Source organism: Meles meles, chromosome 9, assembly GCF_922984935.1.
Source record: "Meles meles chromosome 9, mMelMel3.1 paternal haplotype, whole genome shotgun sequence".
NCBI lineage: Eukaryota > Metazoa > Chordata > Mammalia > Carnivora > Mustelidae > Meles > Meles meles.
Genome location: NC_060074.1, coordinates 39583295 through 39598165, shown reverse-complemented (window position 1 = coordinate 39598165; position 14871 = coordinate 39583295). Strand labels below are relative to the sequence as shown.

The window sequence follows — 14871 nt, the reverse complement described above, 5'->3', positions numbered from 1 at the left end:
GGTTTATTCGTCTCCATTTAATTGTATACTCTTTAGTCACAGCGATCTTTTCAAAACTCAACTCTGACCACCGTCTCTGCTCCTTGAAACCTTCAGCCCTCATCCTGGGCTCTATTCTTATGCTTCTTCTTTCTAGTTTCTGTCCAAAGCCTTTGTCTCACTCCACATTCTCCCTGTGAGAGATCCATGCCCCCATCTCTGTGGACAGAATGGTGGCCTCCTCAAATGTATACCGTAGCCCCATCTTCTCTCTGGAGCTCCAGACTCATACATTTACCATACATCTCTGCTTGATACTCCTTAACTCAATAACTTCAAAGCTCCATGCACGTCTCCTGCCTTGATCTGGGGGTGGAGAAGGGCACCAACAGCTACTAAAGCTGGGCCATGACTGTTCCCTCCCGCTCACTGGGTCGGTACCAGCTCTGGTCTACTTAACCTCTCTCACAGCAGCCAAGCTCCCATTTCCTGGCAGTCTCGGCTCCCCCTCTTCTTTTCTGGCTGCAACCACTTCCAACAGCTTTGCCTTCCTGCTCACCATCTCAGGATGCTCCCGTCTGTTCTCCACGTCAGCCGGAAGCACGACCAAAAACAAGGAAGACAAGGACTCTCTCCTCCAAGATTTCCACCCAACCCTGCTTACCCTTAGTCTTTATGTCCCAGACCTCCACCCTGGCATGCCACAGTCCAGCGATCCGGAACTGCTGGGGCTCTCAGAGTCTGACCTTGTCTCTGACCCTGGTATTTGCCTTCCTCTGTCTTCCTTTCCCTCTTCCCCTACCTACCAACCAGCTCCTCCTCCAGGTGGGCCTTTCTTGACCGCCCCACTGTGTGTCCCCTTGCATCCTTTACTCCACACAGCTATCGTCCTGTCTCCTTGCCCAGGTCCCAACTGGACTAGGAACTTCTCAAGGAGACGAGCCACATCTTATTCATCTCAGTATCCCCTATAGCAACCAGCATAGTGTTAGGCAAGCTGTAGGTGCTCAATAAGTGTTGGATGAATGGATGAAGGCGGAGTCAGTTAGTTATTGGCACAATGCTGGAACTCACACCTGTGTCTCTGAAACCCTTGCCCTCTCCAAATTTTATAATGAGATATATTGGTCTTCAGAGAAGATTGAGGACAGACCAAAATCACTGAAGGAATTCCTCCCCAGTGCTCAATTCATAAACAACTATCTGCCTCCAAATTTAGGACTGAAGCAAAAATTCGCAAAGCCCAAACAAGGTCCTCTGAAGGCTCACACAGACCAGGACAGATCGGGACAGACCGGGGCGACTGTCAGGGTGAAGGGAAGAAACCAGAGACGGCACTTAACTTTGCTTGAGCGACCACCTTAAACAGGGCTCAGGAGCTTGCCTGGAGCATCTCCCTGGCCCTCGCGACGCCCTCTAGTGGTCACGGTGCTCCCCAGAAGGCGGAGAACTCCGCGCGGGGCGAGCGCCCTGGGACCACCCGTATCCTGCCCTCCACGGCTCCCGACCCCCATGCCCAGCCTCGGGGGTATTAGGAGGGCTCGCTCCTGCCAAGAATCGGGCTTGACTGCTATTTGAGCTGAAGCGTTATGAGTTGATAAGGGCAGGCGTCGTCGGAGCCGGGAAACACGGGATCAAATCCCTGCTTTGCCACTTAGCGGCGCTGTGGTCACGTGGTCACTGAACCCCAGGCGCGGAGGGGACCGGCCCACCTGCCCCTCAGGGCCCTAAGTGAGGGGAGGTGCTCTAGTTAGGGTGTGGTGTAGAGCAGCGCTGAATAAACCTCAGATCTTAGGTCAGAGGGCCAGGCCCGGAGGCTGGTGGATGCTTTAGGTACACCACGCATGCCACATGCTAGTCGAGTGAAATCATTTGTTCATGGAGCAGAAATGCAAACGCAGCAGTGTGAGACGGGCTTCCGGTGGGGGGTGGGGGCGGTGCTTGATGGGAGGGAAACACCTGGATGGGGCCCTGGGTGAACTGAGGCACAAAAAGACCCGCAAAGCCATCTGAGACACTGAACTCTCTTCCCCCGGGGACGGACTCCGGGGGGACAGCTCCTATCCTGGGCGACCGGAAAACTGGCAAGCTGATGCAGGAAGCCACTGCCCTTCCCTTCCTGGGGGTCTGGGGTGAGGCGGGAAGAGCCACACCGAACCCCTAAGACAGTATCCTGCACGTTTCCATTGTTCTAGACTCTTGCTTTCACACTGGCTAGCCCCTAGCAACAGGTGCAACCAAGAACTGGAAACGCAGCCATTGCAAATCCTGGAACTGATTTCTAGATTCCATTTTATTTCATTTCATTAAAATTTAAAGACTGATGCCCAATTTAGTCATTGGGAAACTTTTAAGTATATCTGGAGCAATTTGAGAGTGAATCTCTTTTTTCAACTACAAATTTCATGAACTCTAAATACAGATCAAGTATTTTGGTTTAAAAATTTGGTGTCTAAATCAAGCTGTTGTATAATAGCCTCACAGGATTTCGAAGATGCAAACTGTGTCATTACAAATGCTTTATATTTAAGTGGAAATAATGCTATTTTGGACATTCTGGGTTAAATAAAATATATTATTAAATAAAATATATTATTAAAATTAGTTCCATCTGTTTTTTTTTTTTCCTCATGTGGCTACTAGAAAAATCTAAACCTACATATGGTCCTGGTGTTAGATTTCTCTTAGGCGGGGCTGGTCTAGACCTACCCAGAGGTCTTGTGCCCTCTGACCTCCCTTTTAAGGCCTGGCCCTGCTTCTTGGTGTTGGCACAGGCCGGACCAAACCAGACTGAGGGAGAGAGGCTAAAGGTGAGACCCCCTCCTGCCAGGGAGCAAGGGGCTCAGAGTGGCTGCCCTGGCAGCTAGGTTCTGGAGTGGGCAAGATCCCTGGGATGGCAGGTGATTGGTTAGGGTAGCCCAGAGTTGGGGTAACTATCTGAGAAGCCCTCATTAACCAGTGAGGGAAAGAAGAACCGCAGGGCAGCAAGACCCAGTATGTGTAATCAGGACTCAGAATGAGGGCTTAGTCACAAGGACTCAGAGCCTAATGACTCCACAAGTGCAGAACAGGACAGAAACCAGCCTGACTTAAGACTTACCATGTGAACTCCTACCTGAGGGGCTCTGAATTTCACCAGTCAGGTGTGGGTGGGCCCTTGCAGCAGGAGCCCTGGCTGGGGAGCTCAGGGAGCTCAGGGAGGAAGTCAGACTCTGCCAAAGTCCTGGACCCGCAGGGGCCCCAGGGCCCGGGCCAACTCTGGACCTGAGCCATTCCACACCTTGCTCCCTTTGGGATCTCTGTGAACCAGGGCATATCCCCGTGGGTAGCCTCTGTTTCTGCTCCCAGTTCAGCAGCCCCAAGTATAACATAACGCAAGGGCTCTGGCTCAGGGGGCAAAGGCATCTGAAGAATTCGTGTACAATCCTGGTCAGCCACCCTGCCTTGCACCTCCCTTCCTTTGAACTCAAAGATTACACAAGCGACAGCCTGTCTCAATCCTTGATCCACTAACACACAAGACCGGGTCAGAAGGGGGTTGTGCAGCCCTCAGGTATGAAACAAAAAACTCTCTCCCCGCAGTGCTGTTTTTGTTTGCCGTCCAAACAGGACAAAGTGCAGGCCTCACCAGCCAGCCCCACAGTAAGGAGGTGTTACACTTTGAAGCATATAGACTATCAGGTTAACATGGCTGTCGTCGCCTTTTCCCATGAGCTTGGGTCCTGGTTCTCTGGCTGGGATAAGAGGGGGGCTTGTTGAGAACACACTGGTGTTTGGGGGCCTTGGACCCCAGCCCCTTTGCAGGTTTGCCCTGTTCTTGGTTTGACGACTGAAGGACTCCTCTTGCATGGTAAGTCTTGGAGACAAATACTTCAAGAGGAGAGAAACCATGACACAAATATTATACAGGGCTCTCTGGGGCTGAGGCAAGGCCATCTTGCCTCGTTAAACATGCTCATAGGTGCACACGAACGCACACATTTGGGTGAGCCGCAAGCAAAATGCTATCTTTGAAAACCATCTCTTTTCAAACATTTACTTTCCGGCTACATGTCTTTCCAATTCCAGCCAACAGGGTTGTAGAGATGTTTCCCCAGGGCAGGACTGGAAGACTTTCAGGCCAAACTATTCCAGAGGTTCCCACCTTTTGCCCAGGCTCCCTGCTCCCACGGGCTCCTGGGAGCAATGCTTTGAGAACAAATGCGAAGATCCATTCTGGTTTTGATTAGACAGCCATGAGGTACTGTTCGGTTTTATTAGATAGAAGGAATTATTGATTCAAGTCAGAAGCAGCACAACTACTCCCATATTAGAAGGATTAATACCCACCAGTCCAGAGTGTGACTTGGCTGGAAACCCCCACCAATGGCTCCCAGTACCACTGACCCCATTCGGGGCCTCTATTCCCAGACAGACCCACCGCAATCTTTGGGCCTTGAAAGTCCTCAGGGAAGAGACCTACCGCCAAGGTCATCCCTTCCAGCACCTAACTCTTGTGTCTGCTAGAAAAATACCAACTAGATTATTCCTAAAAAGATCATGTGTAGCCATGTGTTGAGAAACCCAACGTGGGCCCTTTAGTCTCTCAGTCCAGTCCCGTGTTTCCCGGTTGGGAAGCAGAACACGAACCTCAGGAAAGACCTTCTGTCTTCAGCTAGTCACCAGAGACACTGAAAATAACGAAAAAGTTATACGTAGACCACTCTTTATCCCACAGGTATGCGAACTCGAATGTTCACCAGGACCAGGCAGGTGGCACGTACGAGTGAAGTAGAGAGGCAGATTAGATGGGAGGGAGGGGGGCTCTACCCAGGGGAGGGGGGTTGCAGTGAACTGGACGTGATGGCATGCCCTGTCCTCTATCCAGCAAGCTACATTTTTTATGTGCAATTTCTCAAGTTTCCAATATTGGCAACAAATACAAAAGGTTTTTAAACACAGCAGAGGCTGTGCCTTGTAACTTCTGCCTTAGGTAATTTCCCACCTTAATAAAGGCTCCCCCCAACCAAATAATACAACTCGAACCCAATTATTGCAAAGAAATTATCAGAGAAATAGAAAAATAGAGCAGCTTTGAAAATACCAGTCTCCTCATTTCAAAACAAAATCTACGGTAATCCATTGAGTTCATTCTTGTGTAGAAGGAGGTCAGCTGGGTCTACGTATTGGTGAGACAGCTTTGCATTATTAAAATGACACCTGCTGCTAACCAGCCCCAAATAAGAGGTCACCCCGCCTGCCCTCACGTTATCCCCATGAGGCAGAGAAGGGATAGAATTAGGCTGCTTAGTATGAAGAATAAATTGAGGCCTAGAACCAGGAGGGACCCCACCTTGATATCACACAGCCCCTCGGCCACAGGTTTCCAATTCCACATTGTGGTACCAGACATTAAAGCCAAAGTACTACTGGAAGGTAGGCAGAACCTTGTAGAACCCTGGACATATAGCCCCGCTGCATGTCTGCAGAGCAAATAATGCACAAATGAATGAATTTAGCTACTTCCCTTAGACAGGGCTTCCTACCAGGGCAAATCAGGAGCTGCTCTTTCCCATTCCAAAGACTGCATTTCTCCAGGGGTAGGCAAGGAAGGCAAGGGAGGTAATGCAGAGTTCCTTCTACGAGTGAACAGATGGCTTTTCTGGCTTTGAAGGGAACATCATCATCAACCCTGTCTGACTCATAAACAGAGAAAAAAGGGATTCAGGAACTTGGCACCTCTGGGCTGGGTCTGCTTTGACCTTGGACAAGGGCCTGAGATGGAGAGAAAGTCCCATGTCCTTGTAATGCACACTCCTATCTTTCTTGTTTGTTGTCATAGACAGTTCCCAGCATCCTTATTCTCAAAGGATTTGGCACAGAAAGTCAACATCAACATGAGGAAGAAAGAGGGCATGCAAAGCAGGTGGCTGTCTTTGCTCTGACCCAACAGGCCCCCAGGGTAGCAGTGGAATCTTTATGTTGGCTTTGCTCTGGGAGCCAAGGTCTCAGGAAGCCCAACCCTCTCTTCTGGGGGTGGGGTACTCTTAGCATTTCATAGGGAGAAGGGATTGGCTCACTCAGTTTCTCAAAGGAGCCATGATGGGCAATTTTGGTGGAACAAATCTTTACTGTTACAGATTGTACTGTAGGTTGTGAGAAACCAACTAAGTGCCAGGGGTACCTCATAGTCACAGTAACCCCCACACAACACACACACACACACACACTCACTCTCACACTCAAACACACACGTTTCCAGTGCTACCTGGAACGGTAGCCTGGTTCTTGGTTGAGAGCCCCTGGGCTCAGAGCCTGGTCATGTGTTTGAGAAACAGAAGCTCCAAAGGTTCAGTGGCATGTCCAAGGCCACCCCCCGTTCCCGATCTGATGACTTCTGGTCCAGAGTTCTTTCCAGTTGCACTTGAAATGATGGATTTTCATGCAAACACACCATGGGCTGCCACAGCACCACAGAGCCTCAAGGTAGACAGCCACCTGTCCCAATGGCATAGAAAAACTGAGGTACGGAAAGACCAGATAACCTTACTGTGATCGGGGAGTGAGCAAATGTGAGGTGGGAGAGGGCAGGTTCCAGGAAAATAAGTTTTCCTAGCTGGTTCAATGCAGCAGCCCCCCCGACAGGTGGGGACTTTGTAGTTACCACCATTCCAAGGTCAACACGGAAGCAAGGGGGCTCAGTGAGAAGAAGCCAGTCCCCAGTGTGCAGGTTAAGAACGCGGGTGGCCCGGTGGTCCAGCCTTCATCTTGAGTCTACAGCGGAGTCAGCAGGAGCAGGGACAAGTCCATCACAGGCTCTCGACCCCTTCCTGGTGTCCTCACAGTCTCCATTGGGACATATGGCTGTCAGGGCCAGCTCCTCCTCAGTGTCCTGGAGGTGATCTGGAACACAAGAGAAGGAATCACCCAATCAGAAGGTCAAGTTTAGGAGTGAGTAAGGTAGGAGCGAAAGGGAGGAAGTCGGCCCCTGTAACATCTACTTAAAAACCACAGTAAAATATGTATCAAGACCTTAAAAATGTACATACCCTTTGACCCAGCAATTCCACTTCTAGAATTTTATCCTAAGGAAATAATTAGGAATAATTAGTGGAACTGCCATCTTGGGATGAAATGACACGGAGGATGGCTCAGCAGAGAGAAGGCAAGGACCTAGGTCCTCAATGGGGTCACTGGGCCCTGGAATTGACCAGCTCTGAAGCTGACTCTACCTCTAGACTATCTTTTAGGCGAGATACTGAATGCCCTTGCTATGCCAGCTTGAGACATGGTTTCTCTCCCTGCAGCAAAAAAGCATCCTAACCTAACGTGATGTCCAAAGAAGGGACTGGTTGAGTTCCAGTCATGGAACTCAATATGGGCTCACCCATATGATGAGATTGTCAATGGGCTCACCCATATGATGAGATTCTGGCATGAAAAATGATGCATCAGGGCACCTGGGTGGCTCAGAGGGTTAAGTGGGTTAAGGCCTCCATCTTTGGCTCAGGTCATGATCCGGGGGTCCTGGGAGCGAGCCACGAGTCGGGCTCTCTGCTCAGCAGGGAGCCTGCTTCCCTCTCTCTCTCTGCCTGCCACTCTGCCTACTTGTGATCTCTGTCAAACAAATAAATAAAATCTTAAAAAAAAATGATGCATCATCCCCATTGAGCACAGAGTCTGCTTCTCCCTCTCCCTTTGCCCCTAGCTCCTGCTCATGCAGTCTCTTGCTCAAATAAAGAAAATCTTTTTAAAAAGATGCATAAAATTCCATAGAACTACACACACACACACGCACAAGTAACGCTGAGGGACTCTTCATAAGATCTGTGGATTGTTTCAATGTCAATATCCCAGTTGTGATATTATCCTATAGTTTTGCAAGATGCTACCAGAGTGGGAAACTGGGCCAAGTGTACACAGGATCTCTTTGTATGATTTCTTACAACCGCATGTGAACCTACGATTACCCACCATTCTCCTGAAAGAGAAAAGATGTTACTGATAGGTAATTACTGCTGTGGAATATTGCACACTGACAATATGTTGCTGTGAAGGAAGTGGATTCCAGAACGGTATGTATGAATGTCTGTACTTCCATATTTACTGTGTAAGTTATAAATGCATACACATAGTCCATGAATGCAATTTTCATTTTAATACATTCACTTCTACTTGAGATTAATTTGTTATGCTATAGGGATGCCTGGTTGGCTCAGTCCTAAGAGCATGCAACTTTATTTTTTTTTTTAAGATCTTATTTATTTATTCATTGATGGGGGGGCAGAAGCAAGGGGTGCGGCTGGCAGAGGGAGAGGCAGGCTCCCTGGTAAACAAGGAGCTTGAGATACTGGACTTGATCGTGGGACCTGAGCCCCGGAAGGCAGACGCTTAACTTACTGAGACACCCAGGCATCCTGCGCACGCAACTCCTGATCTTAGGGTCATGGGTGTGAGCCCCGTAGGGGGTGTAGAGATTATTTAAATAAATAAATTTTTAAAGAAATTGTTACATCCTACAGAGAGGGGAGTTATCCAAGATTTATGTAAAATTGTTTATGATTCCTTTGCTTTATTATTTTTTCCCTTTGGTTTCCAGAAATATCCACACTGATGATGGAGAGACTGAAGTTAACGTTTTTGCAATGGAATGCTTTGAATACCTGATGCATTTGGCTGATAATTCATGTATTATATAGAAGCATATTTATTACAATTTAAACGCCACAAGGAGGTATATAGATAGGTAGACAGACAGATGAACAGAATGGTCTATGTCAAAATACAGCTGATAGTTACTTTTGAGTGATGGGATTCAGCAAATGATTTTCATTCTTGTTTTCCTTTCTCAAATTTTTTGAGCTTTCCCCCGTAATAGGCAGAATTCTAAGATGACCCTTAAGATTTCCACCACTCGGTGTACCCATCCTGCGTAATCGCCTCCTTCCGGTGCCGGTGGCGTCTGTCAGTAGGATGGGATCATCACTCCCTTGATTAGGGTCCCATATAGGACAACAGAATGGTTCCCCCTGTGACTGAGTGACATTATCAGAGATCAGAAAGTCTCCTGCTTCCTGAAGGAGCAGCTGCTGTGTTGAGAGACGTGTGGCGAGATGGCTGTCGGCTGAGAAGAGCCCCAGCTGATGGCCACTAAGAAGGCATCGAAGAAGGGAATTCTGCCCACACCCACTGCAGCATGAAGGCCTCTGGCTCCGGAAAGGAATGCAGCCCAAGCGATACTCTGATCGGCTTTGTGAGACTCCTGACCCATGGAAATTGTGAGGAATTAACGGGTGTTGTTGTAAGCCGCTGAGTCTGTGCTCACTTCTTACGTGCCAAGGGAAGGCTAACACCTCGCCTGGTGATTTTTTTTTAAACATAAAGGGACACAAGAAAAGTTTGTTTTAAAACACTGCCCGTTGCTTCTGTAACAGAGCTGTGCTGTTCAGTACACGCTGGGGCCATGGGTCACGTACATTTAGGTGGTTACAACGTACTCCCCCAGTACTTTCCAGCTCTCACAACAGCCTCAGTGCCCACTGGGTGCTCCTAGGGACTCCGAAGAACTGTCTTTCCCCCCTTCTCTCTTTAGTGGCTTGAGAAGCCTACACTAGAAAAAGCTTCCAGCTGAGTTCCTTCCTCTCCCTTCCCAAACTGCCAGTGTTGGGTCCAGGCTGCTCCTTGTCCCTCCTGGGACTAGGCAGTCCCCTCCTAATTGGCTCTGCCTCCAGTCTTGCCCTGCCTCACAATCTTGTCACCTCTCCAAAACGCCCCTAATCTGGACAGCCCTGCTCAGAAATGGCGAGCAGCTCACTATTCGTGGGACACTTGGGTCCAGAGTCCCGATTTGGTCCCAGCTCTCCTCCTCAGCCTCAGCCCTCCCAGTCTCCTGGTCCTCAACCCCTGGCACTCCCAATGGGGGCCCCTTTTCTGAGCATGACATCATGCCTGCAGGCCTTCATTCATACTGCTTCCTCTCCAAGGTATCCCCCTTGCTGCCTAGGACACTCTCCAACCCCTGGCTCCAAGGTCGTGTGTTCTGAAGCCTCAGGGGAAGGTTAAATGCATTGGCTCCAAGCACCCCACCATGTACGGGGCAGACATCTGACCTGCCCACACCGATGCATTCATTAGTGGGAGACCTATGGGGCTAGAGTCCTACTGGGGGGTCTGTGTGCCTGTGGCCCTCAGCAGGAACACCTCACATCCTCACATCACTCACCTCCACGCCCCGCACATGGCAAGTGCTCCGTGGATGTCGGTCAACCCTATCCCTTAGGTCCCTGTGTGCACAGGACCCACCCCATAATCCCAAGCACCTGGCCCGCAGGGTCCAGAAGTTCAGGAAGAATGCACACTCACCCTGAGCTGGGTCACTGGGGGAGGTGGCATCTGGATCCTTCCCCCGGCTCCAGGGACCCCAGGAAAAGCATGCCAGCAGTGCTGGGAGGCCCGGTCTCTCCCAGGGTCCTGCTGCCAGAAAAAACACAAGGTCCCAGACGCAGCAGGTGAGCACATTTGAGAGATTTTTCTGTTCAGCAAACCAAGTGCTTCAATTATCAACTGCCCTAGTTTCAACTGTTTGATTAAAAAAACAAAGATTCTGGGGGGCTCCTGGGCAGCTCAGCTGGTTAAGCATCTGCTTTGACTCGGGTCATGGTCTCAGGGTCCTGGAATTGAGCCCCATGTCAGGCTCCCTGCTCGGCAGGGAGTCTGCTTCTCCCTCTGGTCCTCCCCTCGCTTGTGCTCTCTCTTTCTCTCTCTCAAATAAATGAATAAAATCTTTAAAATTCTTTTAAAAAAGATTCTGCTTTGCTAAGTGGGGTGGAGTTTTTGTATTTGCAAAATTGACCCCCCCAAAAAGTGACATGAAACTAATAACAATGACATAGCACCAAAGAAAATACTCAAAGAGCAGAAATTTCCCCTTGAGTTTTGGTTCAAACTATCTCTTAATGGGAATAGACTTAATCGTTTTTTATAACTACTGTAAATCAATTATATGTTTTTTTAAAAGATTTTATTTATTTATTTGAGAGAGGGAGAGAGAGAGAGAGAGAGAACACAAGAGGGGGAAGGGTCAGAGGGAGAAGCAGACTCCCCGCCAAGCAGGGAGCCTGATGTGGGACCCGATCCTGGGACTCCAGGATCATGACTCGAGCAGAAGGCAGTCGCCCAACCAACTGAGCCACCAAGGTGCCCTAAATCAATTACATGTTGAGTCTAGTTTCCTTATTTTTTTTTAAAGTTTTCAACACAGTAGAAACTTTAATACTTAAAACTATAAGCTACCATTTTTCATCTAATTGATTGGCAATGCTCAAAAGTCTAGTTTCCTTCTTATAATAAACACCTCAGCACCTGGGAGCCCCCACTCTCGGGAAAATGGCCAACTGGAACACAGAACATCCTCTTTATAAGTCCTCATGCAGGACCTATTTACTCTGAATTTGTACCCACTTCTAATAAGACTGGGTCCTTCATTGGTTTAGGATCAGGGTCCTCAGCTGGATTAAGCATAAACTAGGTAAAAGGTCATTGCCAAGGCCAGGCAACCTAAAAGTATAAGAATAGCCATCAGGCAGTGAGGAAAGAGATTGGAAAACTTAAAAAAAGCCAGATGCAGTTACTCTCAAAATCTTAGCAACAGAACTGCTCCGTGTTAGCAATCCATGGCATTGTCCACTGAAAAAGCCCCGAAGAGAGTAGTGGACAGTGAGTTATACCTATACTCCTTAATTTTGGTCATCAGTGAAAGGTTTCATGTTGTTCAGGATGTTTCTATAAAAGTGGAAACAAGTTTAAACAGTAAAGAATGATTCCTTTGCAAAGCGTTAAGATTTCTTAAGTGATAATATTTAAAGGGAGGCAAGGATTCTGCATGCCAGGCAAGGTGTTGGGAAATGGGGATATAACGGTGGTTAAACTCACCAAGTGACAAAATCTGGTGCTTAAGAGTTCTGGGATTTCAATTGCAAATTTACAAGTGGGAGTGGGGAGGGTCAGGGAAGGCTTACTGGAGGAGGAAGTCTGGTCCCAAATGATGAAATGGGACTGTCAGGTGAAGAGGAGGACAGGAGAAATGGGTTTTCATTCAAGGCAACTTTAAGATGTACAAAAACTTGAGGAGGCCAGAACACACTTGGCTCTGGAATTAAAGGTTGTTCCTGGAGATTAAAGGTTGTTCCTGGAGAATGGGAGAGGGCTAAGAGACTAAGAACTTGGAATTTTCTAGATACCAGCTCATTGGGAGCAGAAAATCTATTTGTGTGAATTCCTTCCTTTCCCCTGTGGGGCCAGATCCGTGAAAGGACTGGCAGTGACAATCACAATAACAATTCACCTCAGGACTTTTTATGCCTTTCAGAATACTGTTACAGAGTTTCAAATTTAGCAGATTCAACAGAAAGGGGTTGTAGGCACTAGATGTGGGGGTGGGAGGAGTGAGGCTGGGGCTGAGCCTAGGGCTGAGATGCATGGCTTTCACTCAGGCAGGCCAAGCTAGCTGGTAGATCTGGGACATTTGGGACATCGGAGGTACCAGGTCTCCTTACTGAAAAGCATCCCTGCTCCCCGGCAAGCCTGGCATCTCCCAGTTTCTGGTTAATACACCAATGCCCAGAGAAGCAGAACACAGTCTCTGTGTTCATTACCACTTTAGCAAGAATGGAAGGCTTGAGGTCTTGGGACAGCAGCAGGTGCGGGGACGGTGGGGGCAGGAAGGGATCTGGGAGCGCAAAGGACAATCCTGCCCCTCTCAGCTTTGCCAGATCCCGCTGTACTTAGTGTCAGTATTTTAATCCTGAGACCTGGAAAAGCTCTTGTAAAACCTTCCGATCGGTACCAGGGTGGAAGAGATTTCTCACATTTCTGCTGATGGCAGTAGTTACCCAGGCTGGGTGCCCTCACTGCCCTTCCCACGCTTCAGGAGAACGTGGAGAGAAACGCAGCAGTGGGTTCACACCCAGAGTGGGATTAGAAAATTCTGGGCCCGCAGTCCCTCACACCCTTTTCCCACACTCAGAGCCTTGGCACCTATTCCTGTGAGCCAGTGGGACATCCACGCTAAGCCTCCACAGCACAGGGTCCTGGAAGCTCCTGCCACCGCCAGCCCCCAGGTCCCAGTTCTATTCCCTTCCCACCTTGGAACTTGGGCCTCCTGATGCTTTCTCACCTCCTCTCCCTCCCCGCAGCTCCCCCAGCCCAATCCAACCCTCCCTCCACCAACTTCCTGCCTTGAGCTGGTCTGCTCGGCTTTCCCAAGGCCTTGGGTCTCTTACGCTCTCTGGATCCTTCCGGAACAGACTGGACGCCCGATCTACGGTAGCTGGAAGGCCTAGTGCTGGGGACCTCCCCTCTCTGGGCCTCAGTTTACTGTGGTGCCCAAGGAGAGAAGCTGGCCTAAAGAGTTCCAACTTCGGGGCCTCACCCCACCCCCTGGCCACCCACCGCCCGTGCCCCCCACCGCCCCCGGGCCATGTTGTCTCACCTGGTCGCGAGGACCCGGCTGCTTGTAGCGCCCTGCAGGCGGCCGCCTGGACGGCCACGCTGGAGGCCGGGTGGCCGGGGCAGTAGGCGGCCGCCTGCACTGGGCCCCCCGCCTGGCGGCCGAAAACTGTGCGCAGTAGCGCTTCCAGGAGCCGCAACCCCGGCGCCACCGTGTCCTCAGGCCCGGCCTCGGCCACCAGCACCCCGACCAGCGCTGCCCCAGCCCGCCGGCGGCCGCGCACGTCCCGCAGCATCTCCCGCAGGCGGCGCCGCGGCTCCCGGGCGGTCAGCGAGGACGCGCGGCACAGCACGAAGACTAGAGGCGAGCGGATGGCGCGCGCCCCCGCCGTCCCGGGCGCCCTTTGCGCCCCCGGCGCCCCGGCCCCTGGAGTCCCGGCCCCCGCGCTTCCCGGCTTGCCCGCCGCTTGCTCGGGCGGGAACACTGCCCGGGCGAAGTCCCGCAGCAGCGCGCGGCTCTGCTCGCGTTCCCACAGCTCGCCCACCAGCAGCACCTGCCCGCGGCCGCCCGCCGCCTCCACCAGCGCCTGGAAGGGCGGCTCTGCCGGGCGCGCGGGCCGCGCCACCAGCTCCTCCAGCTCGCGCTCCATGCTCGTCGCCGCGCGTCCTCTACGGCCGCCCGGGCCCTGCAGCGGTGGCTGCGCGCCTCTCCCGCCGCGGGCGCCGGGGCCCCGGAGGACACACCCCCAAGGGCCAAGCCCCGCCCGACTCCCGGCCCGCGGGCCGAGATTTCCGCGCTCCAGCGGGCCCTTGGGCGGGGGCCTGGGGCTTCCCCCCCCCCCCTTTTTTTTTTTAAAGATTTTATTTATTTATTTGACAGAGAGAGAGATCACAAGTAGGCAGAGAGGCAGGCAGAGAGAGAGGAGGAAGCAGGCTCCCTGCGGAGCAGAGAGCCCTATGCGGGGCTCGATCCCAGGACCCTGAGATCATGACCTGAGCTGAAGGCAGCGGCTTAATCCACTGAGCCACCCAGGCGCCCCTGGGGCTTTCCCCTTAATCGCGCTGAGGGCGGCTTCTCTCGCAGTCCGTGTGGCAGACTCGGGGACACGGAGCCGTCCATCCGTCCATCCATCCATCCGTGCACGGGTTCCTCCAACCATTCGACAGACATTTGTTGAGTACCTACTAAGGTGCGGGGCAGCCAACGGAGAAGGAAGACAGAAAATTATCATGTGAACAAGTTAGATCGGTTTGAGACCCGAAGCACAGACTTCCTTGGAATCCGTGTAGTTTGGGGACTGGAACTTCTGTGGGGGGGGGGGGGGGCACTGCCTCTAATGTACTGCTTTGGGGTGTTGGTGGGGGGCGCCAGAAAAGGGAATGCAGAGAAGGCAGTAGGGAGGTGAAAAAAGAGGGGAAGCAGGGATCTCTTCTGTCCTGTCACTTAATTCATCTTTAGGCCTCAGC

The 14871-nt window shown here is 51.1% G+C and overlaps 1 protein-coding gene across 2 annotated transcripts; it reads right to left on the bottom strand.

Annotated features, from left to right (window-relative positions):
• Nucleotides 1-4195: 4195 nt before the first annotated feature.
• Nucleotides 4196-14132, bottom strand: C9H2orf72 (chromosome 9 C2orf72 homolog). 2 transcript variants are annotated; one of them, XM_046019763.1, is made up of 3 exons: nucleotides 13448-14132; nucleotides 10321-10431; nucleotides 4196-6861 (listed from the first exon to the last, which is right to left on the bottom strand). In XM_046019763.1, the coding sequence occupies exons 1-3, from the start codon at nucleotides 14052-14054 to the stop codon at nucleotides 6722-6724; spliced, it is 858 nt and encodes a 285-aa protein (XP_045875719.1). In that variant the 5' UTR covers nucleotides 14055-14132; the 3' UTR covers nucleotides 4196-6721. The 2 variants fall into 2 exon arrangements, with proteins under 2 accessions (XP_045875719.1, XP_045875720.1); XM_046019764.1 differs by having other exon boundaries at nucleotides 10321-10428.
• Between the last annotated feature and the right edge of the window lie 739 nt (nucleotides 14133-14871).

Coding starts and splice junctions, on each gene's coding strand:
- C9H2orf72 (XM_046019763.1), bottom strand. CDS start 14,054: ATGGAGCGCGAGCTGGAGGAGCTGGTGGCGCGGCCCGCGCGCCCGGCA. Junction 10,432..13,447: donor AGCCGGGTCCTCGCGACCAG/GTGAGACAACAT, acceptor TTTTTCTGGCAG/CAGGACCCTGGGAGAGACCG. Junction 6,862..10,320: donor CCCCAGTGACCCAGCTCAGG/GTGAGTGTGCAT, acceptor CTTGTGTTCCAG/ATCACCTCCAGGACACTGAG.